The sequence below is a fragment of the Vulpes vulpes genome, chromosome 13 (assembly GCF_048418805.1).
Source record: "Vulpes vulpes isolate BD-2025 chromosome 13, VulVul3, whole genome shotgun sequence".
Lineage (NCBI taxonomy): Eukaryota > Metazoa > Chordata > Mammalia > Carnivora > Canidae > Vulpes > Vulpes vulpes.
The window spans coordinates 116,637,016-116,663,679 of record NC_132792.1 but is presented as its reverse complement, the minus strand read 5'-3'; the positions used below and the strand labels follow the sequence as shown (position 1 = coordinate 116,663,679).

Sequence of the window (26,664 nt, the reverse complement as noted above, 5' to 3'; positions counted from 1 at the left end):
TGCAGAGAAGGAATGGGCAATGCCAGGTAGATCTGCTGAGTGGGATTAGGACTGGGTAGTTTGAATAATTTCAGCAAGCTCTGGACTGGGAGTCCTTCCTGGTTGTCCATTACCTAGCTCTAGGGTGACTTACAGCAGGAAGAACATTGGCATGATGTGTGAGAATTTATTAGTTAGGGGTGTGGGCTGTGGAGTGGCTGGTTTTTATGTGAGAAAGATACACTCTCCAGGGAGTCTCTTTCTAGCTCTAGGAATTAGCCGTGGGAGGGACAACCTCCCTATCAAGGCCCCAAAGCCAGAGTATTAAGAATACAGAACATAAGAAAATCTAGTCAGTGCATACCTCTATAAAAGTTTGAAACCATTCATTTACACCATCATTCTGCAGAAGTGTGTATCTTGAAAAATTTAGGCCCTTAAGCCAGTCAGAAATGGATATAAGTCCTGGCTCTTACTTCAGTAGCTCTGTGACCTTTTAAGTTAATTTAATTGCTCAACGTTTATTTCTTTATATGAAAATAATGGTAATGTTAATTCACTTTATAGAGTTGATACGAATATAAATCAGTAGTATGTGTAAAGCAGTTTGAATATGCCAGGAACATAGCAAATGCTTAAAATAAGTATTGGCAAATTTTCTTTTTTAAAGATTTATTTATATGACAGAGAGCGTGCATTATCCACACGTGTGGTGGGAAAGGGCCCAGGGAGAGAAAATATGTTTAAGCCGACTCCGAAATGAGCACAGACCCAGATGTGGAGCTTGGTCTTTCCACCCTGAGAACATGACCTGAGCTTAAATCAAGAGTCAGATTGTTTAATTAAGGTGCCCCTGAGTGTTGGCAATTTTTAAAGTTTTCTATAGCCAATGAAAATTTAATTCTTCAATTGTTCACTTAGGCCCTTTGCTTGTTAAGGACAAGGTTGTTCCTAAAGAAGGAAGGCAAAACAAAAAACTAAACACACAGAAAACAACTCTCTGGAGATAAGTATTTTCTTTTCTCTTCTCTTCTCTTCTCTTCTCTTCTCTTCTCTTCTCTTCTCTTCTCTTCTCTTCTCTTCTCTTCTCTTCTTTCTCTTCTCTTCTCTTCTCTTCTCTTCTCTTCTCTTCTCTTCTCTTCTCTTCTCCTCTCTTCTCCTCTCTTCTCTTCTCTTCTCTCTCTTCTCTCTCATCTTCTCTTCTTTTCTCCTTTCCTTTCCTTTTCCCTTTTTCATTTCGTTTTGTTTCGTTTCCCACCCCTTAGCTGTAAAGTGGTGATGAAGTACACAGACAGATATACAGAATGTGTAATTATAGAGATATGATCTTTTTTTTTTTTTATTACAGTGATCAGTTCTTGATTCCTGGGCTATTTAAAATACGAACGTTAGTCCTTGTTAGTCATATATGAAATGAAAGGGGTGTTTTGTTGTAAGGAGAAATAATTACAGATGGGTAGTTACAGATTGTTCCATGGAAGTCTGTATTTCATGAGTACATCTGTAATCAAGAGCTGGAGTGAAGTTTCCTTTGTTGATACCATTCTGCTCATTTGTTTAACCCCTTTAATTTTACTCTGTGTTAAACATGCTTTATAATCTTTCTAACTGTGACAAGCTGGATTCTTATTCCTTTTAATTTGTAGAAGTAGACTCTTTAGGCAAGAAGGTAATGAAAAAAATAAATTTGTAAAACAATGTAAGGTGTATTACTTTTGACATGGGTAGTTGGACTGCTGCAGTAAATCATGCAAATATGGCAAGAACAGTAAAACTCACTTAATAGTTTTTAGGATTCTATGGTATGAGCCTTCAAAGTCTTGAACTTAATTTTCATCCCTTTTGTCTGTTGATAACAAATATAAGCATAAATATACATGTCCTTAATGCAGACAGTATGTTAATTAACAAACTTAATAACTGCTTGAAAATGTAAAATGTATAAAATACCCTTGCATGTATATGTAATTGTTAATAAGGAGTGACAAGTTATAATTTCAAGTATGGACAGTTCCCAAAAAATATTAAAAGAAAGAAATGCAGGAAAAATGTTAAATAGCACTGATTGTGACTATAATCTTTTATACATCTCCAATGTCAATAGATCTAGAAAGCTACCTATTTAAAATACATTATTTTGTGTTATCCGTAAAAGACTTTTTTTTCAAGATGCATCCCAAAGTGGAAATATGTTCATCTTAGAATCTGTGAAAATACATAGTAACAGTTATCTTTATGAGTTAGCTACTACATGTCAGGTACCCTGTAAGACTTTTCATAGGCCTTTATTTATATGTAAGACATCATAGACCTTTATAATAACCTGCAAGCTATGGATTACTATTTCATTTTAAATGTTTTTAAAAAGATTTTATTTATTTATTTGAGAGAAAGAAAGCAAGAGTGAGGTGAGGTGCAGAGGGAGAGGGAGAAGGAGACTCTTTGCTGAGCAGGGAGCCCGATGTGGGATCATGACCTGAGCCTAGGCAGACACATTACTGACTGAGCCATCCAGGCGCCCCTAGCCATTTAATTTAAAAGATTGGAATGGTAATGTACTCACATTTTCTGTTAGGATTTTTTTTTTTTTTGTCATTTAGGATAAATGTTAAAATTGTTAAAAGCTAAAATTATATATTTAAATTTTTTTAAGGAACTGTCCATACTTGAAGTTATAACTTGCCAATCCTTATTAACAAACTGGAAACCTGAGAGATCCATTTTTCTGCATTGTTATTTAAAATATATTTATTAGCGTGACTAGGAGTATTGTGATCCAGTTTTTAATGCTGTAAAAATACTAATTTAGTCACCAGTACCTTGTTGCTAGTTGGTATGTATATGTATATAGAAGTCTTTGGGAACTCAGGGTCTTATGGGCAAAATAAAATGTGGTTATAGAAAATCAATGTTTAAGGAAGGAAGGGATGATTAAAATTGCCTGGTTTAAATCCCCTGGACTGTTAGGTCTTAAAAATTGACCTGAATTGGTAGACCTATCTAAAGAATTAGTAGTTAAGTCAAAAGGTGGATAGGAAGGGGGCTGTTGACATAAATGCTCGTGGAAGAAAATGGGTCCCAAAGTCCTATGTTAAGAGAGAGAAGACATTGTGCCAGGGGAGAAGGAACAGGGCTGGCACTTTATTGTCTCCTACAGTAATGCCTGAAGTGAGCTGAAATGACGCAGAATAGGAAATAACAGTCTGTACTTATGCTTAGTTATCTAAGGTTAGAAGCCTATCTTTTTATAGAAATGGCAAGATAATTTGACCTGCATTTAATTCTGTGGCAGTATTTTCTTTTGTTTCATTTGTTTGATTTTGGAAAAAGGCAATATAGTCACATGGTTTAAAAATCTCTATCTAGGGACACCTGGGTGGCTCAGCGGTTGGGCGCCTACCTTCGGCTCAGGTCATGATCCTGAGATCCAGGATTGAGTCCCGCTTTGGGGCCCCTGCGAGAAGCCTGCTTCTTTCTCTGCCTGTGTCTCTGCCTCTCTGTGTCTCATAAAGAAATAAAGAAATCTTAAAAAAAAAACAAAACAACTGTATATGTATACATGCAGATGTGCATGCATACACACAAAGAGAACAAACGTTAGAAAATCTTCCTTCCTTCTCTTTACCTCAGATAACCTCTGCTCATGCTGTGTGTGTGTTTCCTGATGCATACACACGTATATAGATATTTCTATTCTTTTTTTTAAGAGAGTTTACTATACACATTGTGATTGATTTTTTCACAATATATTTATTTTTTGAAGGTTTTATTTATTTGAGAGTGAGAGAGCACGAATGAGGCAAGGGGCAGAGGGAGAAGCAGACTCCTGCTGAGCGGGGAGTTCGATGTGGAGCTCGAACCCGGGACTCCAGGCTCATGACCTGAGCTGAAGGCTGACACTCAACTGACTGAGCCACCCAGGTGCCCCTTAATATGATAGTTCATAGGGAGCTTTATCATATACTAAATTAACTATATGGATTTTTTTGTTGCTGATTTTTTTTTTTAATTTTTAAAGATTTATTTATTCATGAGAGAGAGAGAGAGAGAGAGAGGGGCAGTGACACAGGCAGAGGGAGAAGCAGGCTTGATGCGGGGAGCCTGATGTGGGACTCCATCCTGAGACTCCAGGATCACACCCTAGGCCAAAGGGAGGCGCTCAACTACTGAGCCACCCAGGCGTTCCTTGTTGCTGATTTCCATTCTGAGTTTTGTTTTATTGGTTGAGTTCTTTTGTTTTTTTCTTGGGGGTTTTTGTTTTTGTTGTTAATTTTTTTAGGTACAGTTTTCAAATGGTGAAGTACACGAATCATAAATGCCCAGTAAGATGATATTTGACAAATGCATATACAGTGTATCAAGACAGTAGAACTTTTTCATCATCTGGAACTTTCTTTTCTATCTTTCCCAGTGGTTTTTGAGGCAAACACTGGTTGAATTTCTTTTGTTTTGTTTAGTTTTCAGTTTGTTTTTTTCCCCCTTCTAGAACTTCATGTTAATGGAATCATTCAGTATCTAATCTTTCATATTCAGCTTCTTTCAGCCAACAAAATATTTTTGAGATAAATACATCTCATCTGTGTTGTGTCAGTAATTCTTCTTTTTCAGGGTTGTTTTGCTATTCAAGATCCTGTGCATTTCTAATCAGCTTGTCAATTGTTATAAAAATTACCTTGCTGAAATCATGATTACTAAGGATTTGGATTAAAAAAAGACCAGCTGTTAGGTAACTAGGGAAGATGGAAATATTAAATATTGAGTCATTTAATTTTTAGATACAGTTCATATCTTTAAGTTTATTTAATATCTTTCAGCAAAGTTTTTAGATGTTTGTGTATATAGGCCTTACACATCTTGGTTTAAACTTTTTGCCTAAATATTTTGGGTTTTGGTACTATTGTAATGGAATTTAAAATTTTAATCTTCAAATTGTTTATTGCTAGTATATAGAAATATAGTGGATTTTTATAAGTTGTCTCTGCATCCTGCTGCATTGCTAAATGTACTAATGAAGTTGTTTCAGAGATTTTTTTATGTAAGCAATTATATCATTATCCAAAAAATGCAGGGTTTTTGTTTGAGCTTTCTTGAGATTATTACCAATATAACATATAAGTTTAACGTGTATAGTGTGATGATTTGATATACATATACTGCAAAATGATTAACACAATAAAGTTAACATCTCCATCCCCTCACATACCCTTTTTTGTATGAGGAGTGATAACTTTTTAAGATCTATTATCTTAACAATTTTCCAGTATATAGTACAGTATTGTTAATTATAGTCACCATGTTGTACATTAGATCCCCAGAATTTATTCATCTTATAGCTGGAAGTTTGTATCCTTTGACCCGTATATTTGCCCATTTTTCCCCATTCTCTAGCCTCTGGTAAACAAAATTCTATTCTCTATTTCTTTGAGTTTGGCTTTTTTCAAAAAAAGTAATTACATTTCTTCCCTTTCCAATATTTTCTTTTTACTTTTTCTTGCCATATTGCAATGGCTAGGACCCCCATTACAACGTTATTAGAATGATACCATTGTTTATTAGGTCATTAAAGTATTTCTTCTAGCATAATTGTTAAGCAATAGATTTCCCTTTAAGCACTAGTATATATTTAGCATACCTTCCCCAGTTTCTCATATAGTAGATTCATTATCATGTATTTCCCTAATTTATTTTGTGATTTCTTCTTTGACTCATGGGTTATTTAGAAGTGCATTGTTAATTTCCAAATATTTGAGACATTTCTAAGAATCTTTCAGTTGTTTGTTTCTAATTTAATTCTCTTGTGACCAAAGAACTTCATCTATAAGAGTTCAAAGTTTTAAAATTAATTGACCCTTATTTATGGTCCTAGTATGTGGTCTCTTTTTCTTAATGTTTCCTGTACACTGAAGAGGATTCTGATATGTCCGATCAAGTGGTTGATAGTATCGTGCAGCTCTTCTTTGATACATAGATGGGGGGTGGGGGGTGGAGTCTAACTATCCAGAGAGTTACTGGAGTTTCTGATCATTGGTAAGTTCATTTCTTGGTAAGTTCATTTCTTCCTTTAGATCTGTTAGTTTTTGGTAAGTTCATTTCTTCCTTTAGATCTGTTAGTTTTTGTTTAATATCTTTTAAAACTATTTTTAGATGCATTCAGGATTGTTAGTGTTTGTTAATGTTACTTTTTCAGGAATGTTAATGTCTTTAGGAAATGTTTCTTTTTATCCTTGGTAATATTTTTAGTCTTAAGTCCTTATTATTTCTGATTTTATGTTTTATTAAGCTTATTGCTTGCATGAACTGTGTATTTCCATTCTTAAATATTCATCTTATCAGTGTGTTATATTTGAAGTATTTGTTTTGTAGATATTTTACATGTTGTATTCATTCTGACAAGTCTCTGCCACTTACTGGAATATGTGGTATATTTAGTGTAAAGTTGTTATTGATATGGTTGGATTTACCGTTGCTTTAGTCTTTACACTTTATTCTTTGTTTTCTAGTATCATCTGATATTTCTTCCTTTTCTATCCTTCCTTTGGGGTTAATTATTTTTTAGTGTTTCATTTTAATTTTTTGTATGCTTTTTTGCTTTGTCTCTTCTCCTTTTTTTAGGCAGCGGTTGCTTTCCCAATGATAATAGTAATCCTTAGCTTTGCAACAGTGTAGCTGTTTTTAACACAAATTGCATCTACATACTTTTAGAGTTACAGTTTTTTGCTGTACCTGATCATCTCCTTTTTGTAGAAAGAGAAAAATATTGTCTTTAACATTTACCTGCATACTTAATGCTTTCTAGTTCTCTTAATTTTTCTCAATGACTTAAGAATTTACATTTGTTGCCATTTCTCTTTACCCTGAAGAACTTTCCTTTAGCTTTTCTTTGAGCAAAGTCTGCTACAAATGAATTCTCAATTTTTGTTTACCTGAACATGTTTTTGTTTTGACTTCTTAGATGAAGGATATTTTTGTTGGATGTAGATTTTAGGTTGAGTTTGTTTTTTTTCCTGTCAGCTCTTTAAAGATGTTCTGTTGTCTTCTGGCTTCTATTATTTGTGATGGGAAATTGTTACTCATGTGTTCCCCATGCCTGTACATACATGGGTTGTTCTACTCTGGCTACTGTTAAAGTTAAAGCCAGACATTGTTTAAAGGTGGTAAAAACAGACTGTATTAAATAATCACGGGGGTAGAACTGAGCTCAATTTCGGTTTGCACAAAGTTGACTGGGAGAATGTAGGAGTGGAGCTGGGAGAATGAGTAGAGGCTTGCAGAGAGTCAAGGAAGTGAAAATTGCCCCAAAAATGGGTAAGAGGGTTAGTCAGTATCAATATGTTTGAGCCATCTGTGGTTACTAAATGCTATTTTTTGAGGTTAGGCTTCTAGACCATCCCTCTGAGGGTAATCTGGGAGATTCTGTCCTTTCTGATGACCAATTACATTTCAAAGGAATGGATTTCAAGTCCTTGAGAAAGACTCCTGAGTTGTAGGAGACACATGGTACATCTCAGACTGGGAAAGGATTTATAAGTGCAAGCTGACCTCCTCTAAGTAAAGGAGGTCAAGGGTCTACAGAAAAGTATTGGCAGGAACAAATGGAAAATTCTTTTGGCCGCCTTGATCTTTTCCAGACAGGAACTCAAAAGAGTCTGGGTCCTACCGGGACTCTTGGCCTTAGACTCCTAGAAGCCATGCTAGAGCTTGATCATGTCTCTTAGTGCAGGGGTTTAGATGGAGTCCTTTGTGCCAAGAGTTTTTGTAGTTCTCACCACTTTGAAGATTTTCTTTTAATCTTTTGTTTTTCGTATTTTGTAAATGATGTGCCCAAGTGTGATTTTCTGTGTTTTTAAACTGCTTGGTATTAAATGAGTTTCTTAGAAGTATAAATTTAGTTTCAATTGAAGTTGAAAATGTTTCAGCCATTACTATTTCAAATATTTCTTCTGGTTGGTTCTTGCTGCTTGTCAGATTGCATATGTTATTGAGACTGTTCTTTTTCATTTTTCCTTCTTCTGCTTAGAAATTTCTCTTGACTCATATTCAAATGGACTCCTCTGTCTTCTCCAACCATCAGGTTAATTTTTTATTTCTGATTTTATAATTTTCAGTTCTAGAATTTCCATTTGATTGATTTTTATAGTTTAATCAGCTGAGATTCCCATCTGTTCATTAAGTCCATCAACATATTCACGGTAGTTACTTTAAAATCCTTGTCAGTTCATTTTGGGGATCTGTTTCTACTGGCTATTCTTTCTGTTGACTAGGGGGTAACATTTTACTATTTTTTCATAGGTTTAGTAATTTGTGCTTTTTTAAGAGTTTAAATTCTGTTACCTTCCTCTAAAGAGTTGATTTTTGTTCTAGCAGATACTTTTGGTCAGCCTCAAAGTCCAAATTGCTTGCCTCTGATATAAACAACAGCTGAGATTTCAGGACTTTGTTCTTTTAGACTTCCAAATGCTCATTTTCAGCAGGTTGTGTAGTCTCTCCCACATATATCATTGAGAGGTCATGATTTGAGCAGAGTTCTCACTTGTATTTTGATATTTTCCCCCCTCGTGGCTCCTTCTTTACAAGATCTTCCCCTTTCTTTTTCCAGCCCCTCTGCCAGCCCCATATCCATTCTCTGATTGTTTGTGCCATTCAGTAAAACTGCAATTTTCTGCTTCAGGTCTAGGTGTCCTGCCTAGCTTAGACTGTGGGCTGTCCTTAGATACAAAGCCACCTAACTGTGGCTCATCTAGTCTAGTTCCTCCCTTACAGTGGTTGTATTCCTTTTGATTTTTGTCCTGTTGGTCTCTCTCCATTGTTCTCAAATAATTGATTTTATATCTTGTTCAGAGGCTGTCATTTTTATCTGAAGGAATGTTTGCATAATTGAGGGTACTCTACAGGACTTCTGTTTGTGTCCTCTTGCTAATTGCAAACTGTTTCTATTGAGAATTTAAAATGCATTTCAGAATTTGATAGAGCCGTTTTCTTCTCTTTGTTCAAGTTTTCCTGGTCGTTCTTATTTATTTTGGTATGTTATACTTGGAGTAATTTTGTCTGAAATTTTTATTGAGGTTGAATCAAAAGCCTAACTTTGGCAGAATTCATGTCACTATGATGTCTTCCTGAGTAGGAAGATAGATACTTTTCTCTGTGCTGACTTTGCTTTTATATTCTTTAGTAACAATTAAAATGTTTCTTTTTGTAATTTTGACACATTTATCCTTACATTTATTCCAGGTGCTTTGTGTATTTTATTATAAATTGATTCCTTAAAATAAATATTTTTTCTAATATAAACAGGCAAAAATTTTACTAATTAGAAGCAAATTTAATATTTCTAAGTAAACCTTCAAATTTTGAAGAGCGATGTTACAGTAAACAGTAGGACTCCTGCTTAAACATAGCCTGTGATGGAAGTTGGAAAGTGGCTGAGTTAGGGTGGGGATCTAGGTCCACTTGCCTCTAGATTGATTGCATGTTCTGAACAACAACTGTTTACTGTTTTCTGATTTATTTCAAGGCTTGATTCAAGCCCAACTTAAGCTCTTTGTGCTCTCTTTTAGATTCTGGTTCTGTGTTCATGTCAGAATTAATTGAGTGAAATCTTCATTAAGCTCTCATAATAGCAGAATAGCCTCTTGATCTAATATTTTGTTAATTATTTTTGCAAGATGAAGAGTAAGCTGTATACTTTTCTTTCTGAGGTTTCAATGCTGCGGCTTCATCACATTCCAGAATGTAGTTGATTTTATCACAATTTAAACTACTTGGTGCTCTGTGTTTTTGGTAGATATTTGATAAATATCTTTAAAAGAACCATGTATGCCATGGGTGTTTTAGTATATCTTTGGAGAAAAGAGATTTAAATTATCCTCCAGTTTCCTGACTGTTTCTTTCTTGGGTTGTTTAGGAAATGAAAGATTTCTACAGCCTAAAAAGCAAGAGACTGTAAAATACCTTAAAAGGGTACTGGATAGTGTCTGAAAATGCATTTGTAAAAACCACCAAGTATAGTTGCTGTAGCCCCCAGGGCATGGCATGGGGAGTTATGTCTGCAGCCAGGTGTCTCTGCAGGAGGCCCACTAGCCCCTTCTAGGTGTGTTGCCAGGCCACAGGAAGATAGCACTTGTCACCAGTATCCTTTGAGATGTTGATTAAGTTAGCTCATTAGTAATATATACATCTGGAGTTTAATCAGTTGCTTGATTTTATTTTAAAAAATTGTTTTGAAACGGTTCTTCCTCCTCTTTGAAATTTTGATGGTTTTGGAATATGTGAGAAATGGAGTTTGAATTTGTTTTCAGAATTACCTTTTGATTCTGATTGTAAAGGCACAGCTTGTGACCTGAGACGCGTTGACAGGCAAAAGTTTGCCCACCAATGAGAAGTTACTGTGAAATAAAGTCATGGCAAGGAAATAGGGAGAATTATCTCTAGGCTGCCCATGTTCTGGAAAGAAATGTAGAAGAAATGTTTGAGGTCTTCCTGGCCTGTTTCCTTCAGATGTATTGATTTTTGAAAACTAGATGTAGCAGATTTTTCATATGCATACTGTCTTTTAAGAATTTGGTGCTTTCACATATCTTTTGTCCTCGCAGCAATTTCTTAAAGCTTTTAAGGTGATATGTTATGTTTGAATGACTTTAGAATGCACTTCCTTCTCCTGTGTAGTAATAGGAGAGCAATAATAACTTTAATAAAACTGAATATGTAAGTTTCTCAAATAGTGTGAAAATCTTAACTTAAATGTATCTAATTTAAGTGAAAATTTTCCTGTATTAAACAGACCAGTTGACATCCATTTTTAGATAAGTTTTTTTAAAAACTAGATTATAAAATGAAGCAATCTTAGTAAGGCTAATGGCATAGGTATTAGTCTTTTGTTGCGAGTAGAGGAAATTGGAAGGGGCATTGTAAATATGATTTCATGAAGCTAGAGAGCATTGGTGTTCACATTTTTAAAACATAATCATAACTTATCTGGAGTCACATGTTCCATTTTATTGGCTTCCTTCATATGGAAAATATAGAAACTAGCACTAAAAGCCCGTGAAAAAGTGAAGCAATATATATTTTCTGGGTGAAGGAAGTATTCTGTACATTTTCCATGTTTTACATCATGGTATTTTGAATAACCATGCTTCCATGTTCACATCAATTTTTTGTTTTTCAATTTATGCACAGCACTTGCTCTGAAATTTGGGGACTGAGTACACCAAATACGATAGATCAGTGGGATACAACAGGCCTTTACAGCTTCTCTGAACAAACCAGGTGAATATTCTGCCCTCTATGGAATCCTAGCCATCTTGGGGCGGGGGGCTGTTTTGGAAGACCTGTTAACGGGTTGCCTAGGATGTTTCCTTAATGTAAATAAGGCATGCATTTAAAATACCTGCCTGCCAGTATTAACGATATATGAAATGTGTCAGCTGATGTTTTGATCAATGAAATTCTAGCTTTGAATCTTCTTTAAATTATTGCATCCCCTGAAGAATAGGAACTTTGATAAGTATATTCTCATTTGAGTTTGAGATTAGATTATAATCTGTTGTTGGCCTAATTTTCAAGTAGAGCTATAACCAGTTTTTGCTAAATTTCTTGCTATCATCTAAATCTCATCTTCTTTATACTAATAAATGCATAGTTATTTACCAAACCCCTTTTATCACAGTTAACGCTAGGCTAACTCATTTTATGTTCTCTTTTATTTTAAAAATCACCTTATTCTCTTTTGGAACATACTGGTATTGTCCATTTCATCTCATTGTATTCATCACCATCTGCATTACTGTGTGAGCTCTAGAACTACACCTTGGTACTCAAAACAATCACAACTGGGTAGTGAGCTACATTAGTTTGAGTAAGTTACTTTACATCATTGTTGGTACTCACCATTCTTCACACTAGTTCCTTTTTTTGATAATTCAGTCACCTAGAGTATTAATGCCCTTCAAAGCATCCCTAGATAAAGTTTGATTTACTCAAGAATAGAAATTGACAAAAAGTTTTTCAAGTATGCTATATGGTCCTTTTTTAAAAAATCAATTTTTTCCCAAGTGGTTAGCCATTCATTGACATTCGAGTCATTTATGTAGCATATTTATGAGAAACCTCTGCTAGTGCTGCTTACTTTTGTAGCAGACCCATCAAATAGTACATTTTTCTTCCTTTGTACTCACTAAAACTAACTAAATGTCTGTCATTCCTTTCTTTATGCTCTTATTGTATTAATGTAGCCCAATCAACTGCATCTACTTTGTTTCTAAACCTCCCACCTTTCTTTCCCCTTGCTTCTCAACAGGTCTCTGGATGGCCGTCTGCAAGTGTCTCATCGGAAAGGACTACCACACGTGATATATTGCCGATTGTGGCGCTGGCCTGACCTTCACAGTCACCATGAACTCAAAGCAATTGAAAACTGCGAATATGCTTTTAATCTTAAAAAGGATGAAGTATGTGTAAACCCTTACCACTACCAGAGAGTTGAGACACCAGGTAGAAAAATTGGGGCTTTTCCCTTGTTTTAAATTAAATGCTTAAACTTAAGTATATTAGATGCTCATATGTAATTGCCCCTGGAAAACTTTGGTGTAAAATTCTAATAAATTACCTGAAATTCAGTGTCTTATTCACTAGTAGTTTAAAGTACTTTTTAAATGTTTTAATTATGAAAAATGAACATGAGGTTCATTCAACCTTAGGTATGTCCATTTCTGGGAGAACACACCATTTGACCTCAGAGTTACATATCTAGGAAGTTCTAATCCCTAGATTCACAGTCTGCTCAGAACTAACCCGATGGACTGCTTTACCTATGTGCTGCCCAAGCTGCATTCACTCGTTTTGTTCTTTGAGCCTCTTTTTGAAGTATTTTAATGTCATTGTTTGCATGAAAGCAAATGAGTGAAGCTCATGGCAAGACTTTTAGTTTAGTTAGCTGTGTACTTGAAACTTTTAAAGAGCACAGAGCTATATTTTTAGAAATGTCCTAAATCTGACTTCCTGTGAAGGAGGGTCTATCCACACCTCCCAGAATGACCTTGCTCCTCAAAGTACAGGATAAATGGGAACTTGGAAATTTAGATGCTGGACTACATGGCGAGTTAAATCAGATTTGTCAGTTTCTCAGTAACTGGTATAATGCCAAGTTGGTAAACCCTAAATTTTAAAAAATTAAGCAGGCCACTTTCTTCTTTTTTTTTAAATGTGTGTGAAATTTTTCAGTAAAGGTCTGGTGTGGCCCCCTCTCCCCCGGTGCCCATCCTTTGTTCTTTGCTGTTAACTTGGATCCCTTTTATCCTTTTAGTTTTGCCTCCGGTATTAGTGCCACGGCACACTGAGATCCTAACAGAACTGCCTCCTCTGGATGATTATACCCACTCCATTCCAGAAAACACTAATTTCCCAGCGGGAATCGAGCCACAGAGTAATTACATTCCAGGTATTTTTGCCTTGCCGAGTCTCCTAAAAATTGGGATGGATACAAATTTTATTCATAAACTTGCAAGTATTCATAAATTGTGGTTTGACTTTTAAAAAAAATGTTTCTGGATTTTGAATAGAAAAATCTACTTTGTTGGTTGATGATGTTGTGAGCTGTGTAAGCCTCATATCTGAAACAGATAGGCCTGGAGAAGTTATACTTTATATTTCATTTTCTTTTGCAGTGGCTTTAATCAGAGTACTGTGAGAAGCAGAAAAGCAAAGATCTTAGTAAGTTTGTCTTAGTTGTTGAAGCTAAGAGAGATGCAGAATGTAAGCAAAATAAGTTGAACATGAAAGCCATGTTCCTGGAACAAGTATCACTAAAAATCTACCAAATAATCATTTTCATAGATAGTTTGATAATGGTCAAGAGAAATGGAACATTTCTGTAGGAGATGGAATATTTGATTTCTAAGATACAGCAGCACTGCTGTACTGAAAATCATAAATCCTCTAATTTAGTTCTTTTTCATCTGGGCTTCAGTAACCTCTGCTGAAAAATAGATGAATTTAACCACATGGTTCTCAAATCCCACTCTAATTACTATTTTATGTGATCTAGTAGTATGCCATGAGGCAGTTTTAGTTTTCACTATTTTTTTTTCTAGAAGAACAGCTAACATTTTCTTACTTTCTTTGTGTTTTCCTTTTTTTTTTTTTTCCTAGCCAGAAACTAAAGGTATAATAGTAGGATGAGGATTAAGTTATACATTGGATAGTTTAGTGTCTCAGTTTTTTTCTTCTATTGTAATATTTCTCCATTCCACTCTTACTTGCTGTAAGGAACTTAGTTTCAGGTACATTTAAAAAAGATCAATGTGTCTCATGGAAATAGTGCTTGTTCATTGAAGACAATTTTAAAAACATAACCCCCCCAAAAAAAGGATTTTTAAAAATAGCTCATTTTAAAGGTAGAAAGCGTTTCCTGATTGTTTTAATGTGCATCTTTTCCAACTATTATTTTACTCCAAAAGAGAGTTTAAGACTCCCTTTTAAGTTGACAGGAAGCAAACTTTTTGAGAAGTCAGGAGAGAAAGGCATAGAGTGGAGTGGAGTGTGTGGACTAGCAGGGGAGGGCAGGACTGGACCAGGCCACTTGCTTGGGAGAAGACTTGGGTGGAGGTAGCTATGTGTGTGTGGTGTAGGTGGTGCAAATTAAGTCTTTGGTGTGGGAATTTGTATTATTCAACGATACTCCGAAACCGTGGTGTATGCATATAGTCTTGTAAGACACCTCCCCAGTAATTATTTGGAAGGATGTTAAAGTGATTAATGGCTTTTACTTGTGGAGATGTTTGGATTTATTTTCCTTTCTTTCTTTGTTTAGATTTGGTTTATTTTACAAAGTTGGAAATCAAAAGTGGGTCACAACTATTTGCTTTTCTGGATAATGGGGCTTTGCTTGGTGCCGAATGACAGTAAAAGCTAAAAAAACGGACACTTTTTGTTCCACTTTCAAAGAAATTTTAGTATTTTCTCCAAAATGCTTAATAGCTTTATTATTTATTATTTTGTAGATAATAATGGAGAAAAGTAAAACAGGATAAAGCATTTAAAAATTCAGTATTTCTTCCTGTTTAGATCTTTGAGACACGGGTGGTTAAACTGACAAAACCTAGCCCTGTTTAATTTTGTTAGCTCTAACCTTAAGATCATTCATATTGATATGTATTCATCTTGTTTTTGTGTTCTTTATTGTTTGAGCATATGAAGGTATTTTATCTTATTCTTAGAATTTCATAAGGATTTAGGGTACTGACACTAAATGAAGACTTCTCTACTTAAAGTTCAGATTTGCACTCAGTGTATTGAAGGGAGAATGTGAAGGCTTTGGGGAAGGAGCCCTCTCACCCACATTTCTCCCTCTCTGTTTTGATAATTACTTATCTTGAATTTTCTTACAACTGCCCAGCCATGTAAATGTTAAACTGTTGATAATCACTTAAACTTATTTTTCTTCCTTGAAATTATAATTGGTAAAATTATATACACATGTATTTATTTTACATGAAGTTCATTCAGCTGTTCAGACGCCTCCTGAATGTAAACATTTTATTCATTAAGCATGTTGGAAGTGGCACACTAGAATCTTCTTTTCAGGGAGTATTTTGCCTCAGGTTTGTGCAGTAGTTTGTGTTTGAATTTAAATTTCTGCTTCAAACACTCAGGATTTCCTGGTTAGAAATCCCTGGAGAAATATACTTTTTAGGAGGAATTCAAGCTAGACTTGTCCTGAAATATATTACTGTATTTTGCCCTGAGAACCCAATGTAAGCCCATATTACTTTGTGACCCGAAATCTCATGAATGTTGTGTGTCCTTCAGTCATCTCCTAGGTGTATGCATCCATGATGGCCATTAGTTTAAAAAAAAAAAAAAATGTAGGTACTAATTCCTTTGAAGCATACTGATTCAGAACTGAAGCATCTTGGAAGTTCTATTTTTGGCTCTTGCCCCAGAAAATATACATATGGGAATGAGCCAGATATGTAAATACTAGCTAAGAAAATATGCCTAGAGAGCTTGATTATATTACAAATAGGCTTTATGGATTCACCTGTAAGATTTGGATCAGAACCTGAATCCTAAGCCCTCAGAACCAAATAATTGCACTTTATAATAATGCTATATAATATTCATATTTATTATTCATATTCTTTGGTTATCTTTGATAGCTAGGAAAAAGGTGGTGCTATTGATTGATTTGCAACTCTGCTTGATTTGTTCTAAACTTTTGTAGAAACGCCCCCTCCTGGATATATCAGTGAGGATGGAGAAACAAGTGATCAACAGTTGAACCAAAGTATGGATACAGGTAAAACCTATCTTTCCAAATTCCACAATAATGAGATACACATTTATGCTCAGTTTGAGACCCCCAAGAATTACCTGTGACTCTTTAATGTAGAGAAGTTGGGACATATATTACAAAAAGAACCTTCTATATTGATGTAGTTATATTTGAACCATCTAAGGGAGGACCCTGTTGTCAATGAAAAAGTAACACATGCTACTCTGCAGAATAATTGTTACAGTTTTCTCTCATTAGATTATATGAAAATTTGAGAGCACTCCAGTACTTTTCTGTTTAAGTATTCTGTGCTTCTGTTCAAAGTTTTAGTTACCCGATGAATAAATGTCTTTGTGATGAAAAACCATAATGAGCCCAGTAACAGATTTTCTGAGAAATACGGAGGTGGGAGATGGGGATCAGATTTTCAGTGCTCTTTTAACTTAAGAGTGAGTTCTCAAGGGTAGGAAATTGTTTACACAAAATACCTTGTACCTGACCTAATTCAATTAATTTCTAATTTTTAGCTATGGGCTCCAGACGCAGTGGAGAAAAAGTTTTTAGCAGCATGTCAAAGCTTTCAAACAGTTATTATGTAATAAAATGTATAATCTGCCAGAACTAATTAGGTTACCAGGGAAGTAGCTGTGGTGTCATTGTTAATTGTCTGGTTTGCTCTGTACCACCTGTCTGTAATCTTAAGGATTGGATATTTTAATATCACAGCCTGTCATTACACCATCAGCTTTCCTACACAGTTTATACTAGAACATTCTATAATTATGATAATCTAAGTTATTCTTAAATGAATTAACATTGACAGGAGTGGGGGGGCTGGGCACCGGCTTTCACAATAATTCTGTTGTTTAAATCTTTCTGCTATTAGACTTCCAGATAAACTTCTGCTGTAGCTTATCATACTTGTAACTGTTCAGAGTAGTAGATAACCAAGAAATACAAATAATCTAATGATCATTGGAAATAACATGTACATATTAATGCAGATGTCCTAACTGCAGATGATATTTGACTTTCCAAATATATCTTCCTAACACACCTGTATCGCATAGATCAGTATTCCTGAACCAGCCATGTTCCTTTTTGGACCACTGCCATTGTGACATTCAAAAGTGAATGCCAGAAAAAGATGCTCAACATCATTAGCCATCAGGGAAATGCAAATCAAAACCACAGTGCCATACCACTTCATACCCACAACAAAGGCTATGATCAGAAAAGGACAGTGGCAGGTGTTGGTGAGGATGTGGACAACTTGGAGTTTCATTTGTTGCTGTCGGGAATGCAAAATGGTTGGGTTGCTTTGGAAAAGTTTGTTGTTCTTTAAAAAGATAAATATAGAATAATTGTGTGACCTAGTAGTTTCACTCCTAGCTATATACCATGAAAATTGAAAATATGTTCACACTGAACTTGTACACAAATGTTCACTGAAGTATTACCCATTCTAGTCCAAAAGTAAAAGGAACCGAGTTGTGCATCAAATGATAAATGGACAAATGAAGTATATTTCTATGTCAAAATATTATTTAACCAGATAAAAGAACGATGTACTGATACATGGTACAACATAGATGAACCCTGAAAGCATTATATTAAGTGAAAGAAGCGAGTCACAGAAGGCCACAGGGATTCCAGTTAGTGCATAAATCCCTGTTTGATCATAGAGCTGTGGTGCAGGGGAGGAGCAATAAGGTTGAGATAATCAGTGGTTATGCTAAAGGGTCAAATTTGAGAAGGGGAAACTAAATGGAATCAACTAAAATGGATTCAGTGTTCTGGGGCTTGCTTTGAACCTAACATATTTCTTATTCTGTTTCAGTGGGGAAATGTTACTTTTTTTAAAGAATAAATGTAAATTATTTCCTGTAATGACAGTGTGCATATTTGATTCATGAGAGGCTAAAAGTTGGTTTAACTACCAGTCTTCTACCTGCTATCCATTTCTCTCTCAGCACCATGGCAAAGTTCTGATGTAGGACCACAATTTAGAATTAAATTTTAAACTTTAAACTCTGGTTTTTTAGAATTGTAGGGATTTTCTAGATACTTTATTGATTTCTAACTGAATTCTATTATGCTCCAAAATGTACTATGCATGATTTCAGTCTGGCGATTTACTAAAACTCTAAAAATCATTTTATGCCATAGCATGGCTTATTTGTGTTGAGAAGAGTCCCGTGTAAGATCAAAAAGAATGTTCTGTGTTTACAGGGTTCTCTACGTCATTTAGGGCATGTTGAACAGAGGTTTTAGATCTTCTAATCTCATTTTTTTCTACTTTCCCCATCTGTAATGGAGAGCAGTGTTAATGTCTCCAGCTCTGGTGTTGGCCCTATCAGCTTTGGCTTCATGTATTTTGAGTCTGTCATTAGCTGGCACACACTCAGAATACTTATGTCCTTCTGATGGTATAAAGTGTGTCTCCTGTTCACATCACCATATCTTACTTATTTCAGTGGTTGTGTGGTAGAGTTCTCATCCTTTTACTTTTGCTGTCTGTAGTTTTATATGGAAAGTGTGTCCCTTGTAGACAGCATTGCATGTCTTTATCATGCATGTCTTTATCAATCTCTGTCTTTCAATTGGAATATTTTGTCTATTTTTATGTAATGTCATTATTGATATCATTGGGTTTGGGTTACTATTTTACTGTTTCTCTTCTGTTTGTCCCATCTAATTTTTGTTCTTCTGTTCCTAATTTTCTGGAATTCCTTCAGATTAATCAAATATATTTGTATTTGAATCCATTCTGTTCACTCTCTTCACTTTTCAACAGTACCACTTAGTAGTTTTCTCTCGGTGGGTGATCTCGTTATTACAAGGTATGTTCCAGGTTTGTTGCCTTCTGCTTACATTATTAAGTTGTAATATTTTACAACTTCATGCACAGCTAACACCAGCTTCATCCCCTGCCTGTTGTCTGTGCTGTCCTTGTCATTTGTCTTACCTACACGTGTCTGTAAACCCCACAGTATCTTATTTTTGCCTTAGACTCTGAGAGATGTTTTTTTTGTGTGTGTGTGTGTTGTTTTTAATTTTTAATGGATTAACAAGTAACTTTTTGAATTGACCTGTATATTTACTTTTCTGCTCTTCCTTCCATTCCTCTAGACATTTGTCCAGTTGTCTTGGGACCACTTGTTGAAGAGCCCTTTCTTTCTCCATTGACTTACCTTGGCTCCTTTGTTGAAAAATCAAGTGATATAAGTGGGTCTAACTTTTGGTCCCTTTTAAGCCAGTTCAGTGAATTCATTTCAGATTATCTATTTTTCAGTTTTACAATTTCCATTTTAAAGTCTTTATCTGTTAATTGCAGTATTAGCTTCATATGTAGTTTGCTTCTGTTCACTTATCTTTCCATTAAGGGTCAGTTTTTCCTACTACTTTGCATGTTTCATATTGTTTTTTGTTTTTGTTTTTGTTTTTGTTTGAATTGGATGCTGGGTATTGTGTCTAATATAATACTAGAGAGTAATATAGATAATATTCTCCCGTGGAAAGCCTTCCCCTTTTCTCTTTCTAGTTGCTAGGTTGAAGAGCTGATCTGTTCCACATGATTAGGAGTTGAGTTGGTTAGGGGTGATGATTTGATGTTTTAATTAATGTCAGATCACTACAGGCTTGAAAATAGGGGCAACCTCCTACCTCAGCAGGTTTTCGGATACAAGTATGGCAAGACTGCAGGATCTCCTAAAACTTTCTGTGCTACCTTGTACTCAGCTAAAGACATGTGGGTTGGAATTAGCTGATGAAGAGCAGGACTGCCTCCATGCTTGGGCTTCTCAGATTCCATTTACCTGCACTTGGCCATTAAAATGTTAGTTGATTTTTTTCTTTGGCAAGCCCAGTCCTGTGTGTATCTGTGTCCTAATTTGGCAGGTGCTCACAGGGATGAAGATGGTCCCCACTTTCTGCTTCTATAGGAAGACTTCACCCTCTTCTGCAAACTAGTTCACTTAGACTTAAATAGATCTATAGCTTTTCAGTAACTCTAAAGAAAAACAAAATTGTTTTAGTGTTTCTGATATTTTCTTATGATTATTTTAGGAGCCAGGGTTTTTCTCTGTCTTCTACATTCTAGTTACAAGGGAACTCTGTAGAAATTGTTAATAAAAATAGAAGAAAAGCACCTTTATTCTCATTATAAACAGAATTCATGCTCATTGCAAATTTGAAAATGCAGGGGACATAGTAAGAAACACAAGAAAAAATATTTTTTGAGCTGGAATTGACAAATTACATATAATTTGTCTTTTTTTTTTTTGCTTTATCTAGTATTTCTACCATTCTGTGTCAAATAAAAGATTTTTTGCAGATGAAATTATGCTGAAACATTTTGAATTTTACTCTATGTGAATATTCATTATAAAAAATAAGGTAAAACAAGAAAATATAAGATTCCATGTAATTTCCATTATCTAGCAGTAATTATACTCTTAATTTTAAAAGACTCAGTGTTTACAAAAAATAAAAATAAAACACAACACTAAAATGGACATCATAGAAAAAGAGCTAAAAAGTGACAAATTTGGACTTAGGATGTCAGATTCTGTACATCCTTTTTTTTTTTTTTTTTAAGATTTTATTTATTTATTCATGAGAGACACACACAGAGGCAGAGACACAGGCAGAGGGAGAAGCAGACTCTGTGCAGGGAGCCCGATGTGGAACTCAATCCTGGGACCCCAGGATCATGCCCTGGGCCGAAGGGAGGTGCTCAACTGCTGAGCTACCCAGGCGTCCCTATACATTCTTTTCGTGACTACTGCAGTAGATTTCCTCTGGCTGATTTCAGAACATAGGGAGAAATGCATGCTTTTAAGATACATTGCTGAGGTAGGACTTGCTTGGTGATTAGGTAGGGCCAAAGCTGAAGGAGTACCCCAGCATGATTCCAAGTTTTTTCTGAAAGGTTTGTAAAAGCACTTAGTCTGTATTCAGTAAATTAGATTTTTTAAAGCTTGCTTTTTAAAGCTTTTTTTTTTTTTTGGTCTAAAAATGAAATAGTAGATGATTTCAGTTCTTCAGGATTTTCTCTAATATGAAAGCAAAGGTATACATTTAAGACCTGTAACTGTCCTTTTGTATATACCTTACAAAAGAATAATTCTCTTTTTATTGGTTTCATTTGCATGCTATTAATCTGTGGTTGGCTGATTTACTCAAACTTATTAATATATTTTTAGCCATTACTTTTGCTCAAGAAATTCAAACTAATTTTAATACTCCTCAAAAAAGTCCTAACATTAAATACTAAACATGTAATTCATCTCATACTAAATGAATTCCACTTGGAGCAAACATTTAAATATAAAAAATGAAACCCTGTAATTTTTAGTCTTTGACAATGAGGAGTTTTTAAAATAACCTGAGCAAGAAATAAGTAAAATATACAACCATCAGAGAAGATATTGACAAATTTGAATAAATAAGATTTGAAATGTTACCACCACACCTATTAAAATGGCCACAGTCCAAACACTGGCAAGGCCTAATGCTTGTGAGGATGTGGAATGACAGGAACTCTCATTCACTGCTGGTGTACAGCTCCTGTGGAAGACACATTGGCAACTTCTTACAAAACTAAACATTCTCTTACCATGTGATCCAACAGTCATACTCCATAGTGTTTACCCAAAAGAGCTGAAAATGTATGGACACACAGAAGCATGAAATGGTTGTGTATATATAGCAGCTTTTTCATAAATGCCAAAACTTGGAAGCACTCAGGTGAGTGGACAGATACACAGTACATCCAGAGAATGGACTACTACTCGGCACTAAAAAGAGATGAGTTATCACGTCATGAAAAGACATGGAGGAACCTTAAATACATATTGCAAGTGAAAGAAGCCAGTCTTTGTAAAGGCTACATAGTGTATGATTCCAACTGTATGACATTTTGGAAAGGGGGAGACTATAGACATAATAAAAAAGATCTGTGATTTCCAGGGGCCAAAGGGGAGGAAGAAATAAAGAGAGCACAGGGGATTTTTAGAGTAGTGAAGCTATTTTGTATGATACTACATTGTGAATATATGTTATTATGTGTTTGTCAAAATCCATAGAATGTACAACACCAAGAATGAACTCTGATGTAAACTATGGGCTCTGAATGATAATAATGTGTCCACGTCAGTTTCTTGATAGCAACAAATGAAACATTGTGGTGTTAGATACTCATTGCCGGGGACATTGTACATGTATAAATACATGGGTATATGGCATTTCTTGGTACTTTCTGCTTTTTGCTGTGGACCTAAAACTGCTAAAAGTATTGTCTCATTTAAAAAATTAATGTTGGGGCATCTAGGTGGCTCAGTGGTTGAGCATCTGCCTTTGGCTCAGGTCTTGTTCCGGGGTCCTGGGATCAAGTCCTGCATCAGGCTCCCCACAGGGAGCCTGCCTCTCCTCTGCTATGTCTTTACCTCTGCTGTGTCTCTGCCTCTCCCTGTGTGTCTCTTATGAATAAATAAATAAATAAAATAAAAACATCTTTAAAACTAAAAAAAAATTAATGTCACCTTGAAGGCTATATCAAAAGAAACAAAAACTCAGAGAAATATTTGCAAAGGAATGACCAGTCTAATTGATTTCAAAATTTAAAACCACTTATAAGTCAGGAAGAAAAAGATAACAGATAATAGAAAAATAGACAAAACGTGTATGAATGCACTATAACAAAAATTAAATAAAAAAATAGAGTAGGCAAATGTCAAAAGGTAGAGGTAGTGGCACAGTGTGAAGAAACAGGAGCTCATCAGTTGTTGGTGGGACTAAACATTTTGGGAGGTGGGAAGTACTTTGGCACTTATAAAAAATTTAATACACATTCCTTTTGATCTAAAGCTTCCTTGTTGAAAAATGAATCCTCCAACTAAATGCAAACTTGTATGCTATGATATACAAGGATTCCTCTAGATGTTTTAGCTGCCAGTACTACTAGTAACCACTGCCTAAATACTGAGGATATTTATTACTTCTCATTACCAGAAGTTTCAGACTTCAGTAGTAGCATGAATATATGAGTAACTAATAGTTTATCAATTAACCTGCCTCTCTACAAAAAAGTTTCAAATAAATTGTTAGCTTATTTAACTTTGTAAAATTTTATGTATTATTATAATGAAACATTCTTCTAAATCTGTAATTCTAACTGATCATTTCTGTTAAGTGATAAGTATTTAATAGAGGGATCAGTAGTTAAGAGATGTGAATAATTGGGCAGTTTCCTCCATTTCTCACAGTAGCTTTGTTTATTCTATATCAGCTTCAGGAAATGGTGAGTTTTATTTCATTGTTCTAAATATATTTTGACCTTTCTTAGTTGGATCTGTTATGACTTGCCAACAGATTTTTCAAACCGAGGAACAAAAAAGAACTTAAGAACTTAATTTTATTATGGAAATGGAAGATTGTTCTGTCTTCTAAAAAATAATTATCACCTGTTCTGTATTTTTGGGTCATCTGTGTATCTGAGGGTTGCCATTCCATGTGTGTCACCTGGTATTTTATGTCATGGTTATCATGGTGTGGGGAGGCTGGGGTCTGACCTGTCATGCTACATCTACACTATTGCTATCATGTTTTTTTTTACATAACTTTCCTAAAACATGTAAAAAAGATCAGAAAACGAAATGTATTCTGTAATTACAACATTAATTAACAACATTTGCAACAAATGTGTTTTGAAAATTATATGGAATTCAGTGGAATAGTCTCTGAGTAATTGTTTTTTCTCTGTGTTGTTTTTTTTTTTCTTATTTTTATATATTTCTGTCCCCTCTCTTTATTTTCTTGACTAGGTTTGACCTGTTTACCTAAAACTGGAACAATTGGATAATTTTCTAAGAAAATAGAATTCACCAAAACTGACTTTAGAAAATAGAGCTATCTTAACAATAAACATTCATTGAAGAAACAGAGAAATGTCTTAGGGTAAACCCTAGAAAATTACTAACTGCAAACAATTTTGCACAGGAATTCTACCAAACTATTAAGAAATATTTTTTTACAGAGCTATTTACACTTTTTATAGAATATAAAAAAGATAAAGCTTTTAGATTGTCTTCTTGGGGCGGTGTAACATTGCACTTACAATGTAAGTCTACAGACCAGCATCGTTTGAGATTATTGATGCAAAAATGCTACATAGGGAATTTTATCTCTCATATTTAATGGGTAAATACTAGAAATATCCCCTTAAGTTTAAGACTAAGTCAAGAATATCCAACTGTCATGATCATTTTATCAAAGTGTGACACACCCCAAAAATGATGGATAAAACACATGAAAGATTTTTAAAATTCTGCTTAATCAAAATTATGAGGAGTCATAAGACAGATGACCAAATATTTACAACCCACAACATAAAAGGACTAATAGCTCCAGTAGATAAAGAGCCTTCTGTAAATCGGTGAGAAGAGTGACCTGCATCACTGTAGAAATGAGCAAAAAGACTATTCACAGAAAGGAAATAAAATATCAAGAGGTATAAAGCTGCTTGCTCCATGTCATTTATAAGTGAAAAACGAATTAAAACTATGCTTGTTAAAACCATGTTTTTACCTGTTAATGATAGAACATAAGCATCCCCTCACATTTATGTTGCCACAGGGAATGTAAACTGGTACAACCTCTATAAGTGACAGTTTAGGCAAAATCTTTCAAAATCATAGATGTTTATAGCTTTTTGACTTGGCAGTTTCTCTTTTAAATGGTCAATACTATGAAAGTATGTAAAATGTACAAGATTAGTCACTGCAGTCTTGGTTCATAAAGCAGAAGATTGAAAATAGTCTGAGTATCCATCAGTATAGGATCATAATACGCCATAATGTGAGGTTACGTGGCTAATGTGTGAAGAGAGAGAAATAGGGACACATCAACATTCTTGATAGAGTAAGGAACATAAAATTATGCTAAGTTAGAACTGTTACATTTGTATATAAAAAGCAAGGTGGGGAGCACAGAACAACATATTTGTTTATGTGGTTCGAATATTTCTGGAAGGATACACAAGAAACTGGCAACATAGGCAGCCTTTGGGAAGGGGAAGCTAGGACCATTTATACTCTTGTACCTTTTATATATCAAAATTAAATTCACATATAGCAGTTGCATATTTAGAATTCTTAGTATGTAAACTTATCTGTATTATTTGTTTTAGTTAATTACAACCAGATGTAACTCCTCCCCCCCAGTTTTATTATTTGGTCAGAAGTTCTGGAAATTCTTGCACATCTATTACAAGATTGAATCCTTTTGTTTCAGGATCTCCAGCAGAACTATCTCCTACTACTCTTTCCCCAGTTAATCATAGTTTGGGTAAGTTGGAAATACTCCTCCCACTCCCCACCATTTTACTCTGTTACATGTCTTCTTTCTCTGAGGTTATATTTCATATATATGATAAACAGATTCCAGTGAATAGTCAAATGATTGTTTAAATTCGTGCTTTTTAAAAATGATAATTTGTCTTGATACTACTAAAACTGTTTTCATCTGGCATATATGAGCATAAAAACCTAATCTTTCTATTCATGGAAATCATTCTTTCTGGAAAGTTTTATGACCTATTATGGCTAGATTTATATGGACATGTTTATTTTAGGATATATTTTGTAATCACAATTATTATAAGAGGTATACATACATATATACACATGTATGGGGCATGGGAGAGGGGTGTGTGTGTGTGTGTGTTTACATTGTGTAGTCCATTCCTGGACTTCATTTTACCTCAGTATTTCAGAATGTTACTTCAGTTTCTACACATTAGGAATTTATTCTAAAAAATTATCATTTTTTTCATGATATTCCTTGTGTCTTTAATTTTATTTGAGAGCACAGAGAGAGAAAGAGAATACAAGCAGTGGGAGGGGCAGAGGGAGAAACAGACTCCCCACTTTGCAGAGAGCAGGACATCATAGGGCTTGATTCCAAGTCTCCAGGATCATGACCTGAGCTGAAGGCAGACTCTTAACCAACTAAGCCACCTAGGCAACCCCCCTTGTGTCTTTTAATCAATGATAGAAGTTAAATTTATGTGGTCCTAGTTTTCCCATGAAATATGTAGATTCTTTTGATTCCATATTCTGTCTCCACTTGCATGCTTTTTGTGTTTTATTACTTTCTGTTCTTTGTGTATGCGTGGGTTTTCTATTTTTGTAACTAGGGTAACTCACGGAAAATCTCCTGTTAAAATAGACAATGTCAAAAATATGTCGTATTTTGTATCCTATTATATAGAATTTTGCTTCTTGTGGCTTTTGACTCAATCCTTGCTCTAGCTTTATTCCACTCCCATCCTACCCCAAAATTAGTTTTATTATGCAAGTTGATTGACTTTGCCTACCATGGTTTTATATTTGAACAGGAACTTGGATAAAACT

The 26,664-nt window shown here is 34.8% G+C and overlaps 1 protein-coding gene across 8 annotated transcripts in view; it reads left to right on the top strand.

Annotated features, from left to right (window-relative positions):
• Nucleotides 1–26,664, top strand: part of SMAD2 (SMAD family member 2) — a 78,184-nt gene that overhangs the window by 38,784 nt on the left and 12,736 nt on the right. For 5 of the 8 annotated variants that reach the window (XM_072732328.1, XM_072732329.1, XM_072732331.1 and 2 more), the window contains 5 exons: nucleotides 11,155–11,244; nucleotides 12,275–12,468; nucleotides 13,280–13,414; nucleotides 16,199–16,273; nucleotides 25,544–25,597. In XM_072732328.1, coding sequence (XP_072588429.1) covers nucleotides 11,155–11,244; nucleotides 12,275–12,468; nucleotides 13,280–13,414; nucleotides 16,199–16,273; nucleotides 25,544–25,597 — 548 coding nt within the window. The remainder of the gene's footprint in view (nucleotides 1–11,154; nucleotides 11,245–12,274; nucleotides 12,469–13,279; nucleotides 13,415–16,198; nucleotides 16,274–25,543; nucleotides 25,598–26,664) is intronic. The other 3 variants (XM_072732333.1, XM_072732335.1, XM_072732336.1) reach the window with 1 other exon arrangement.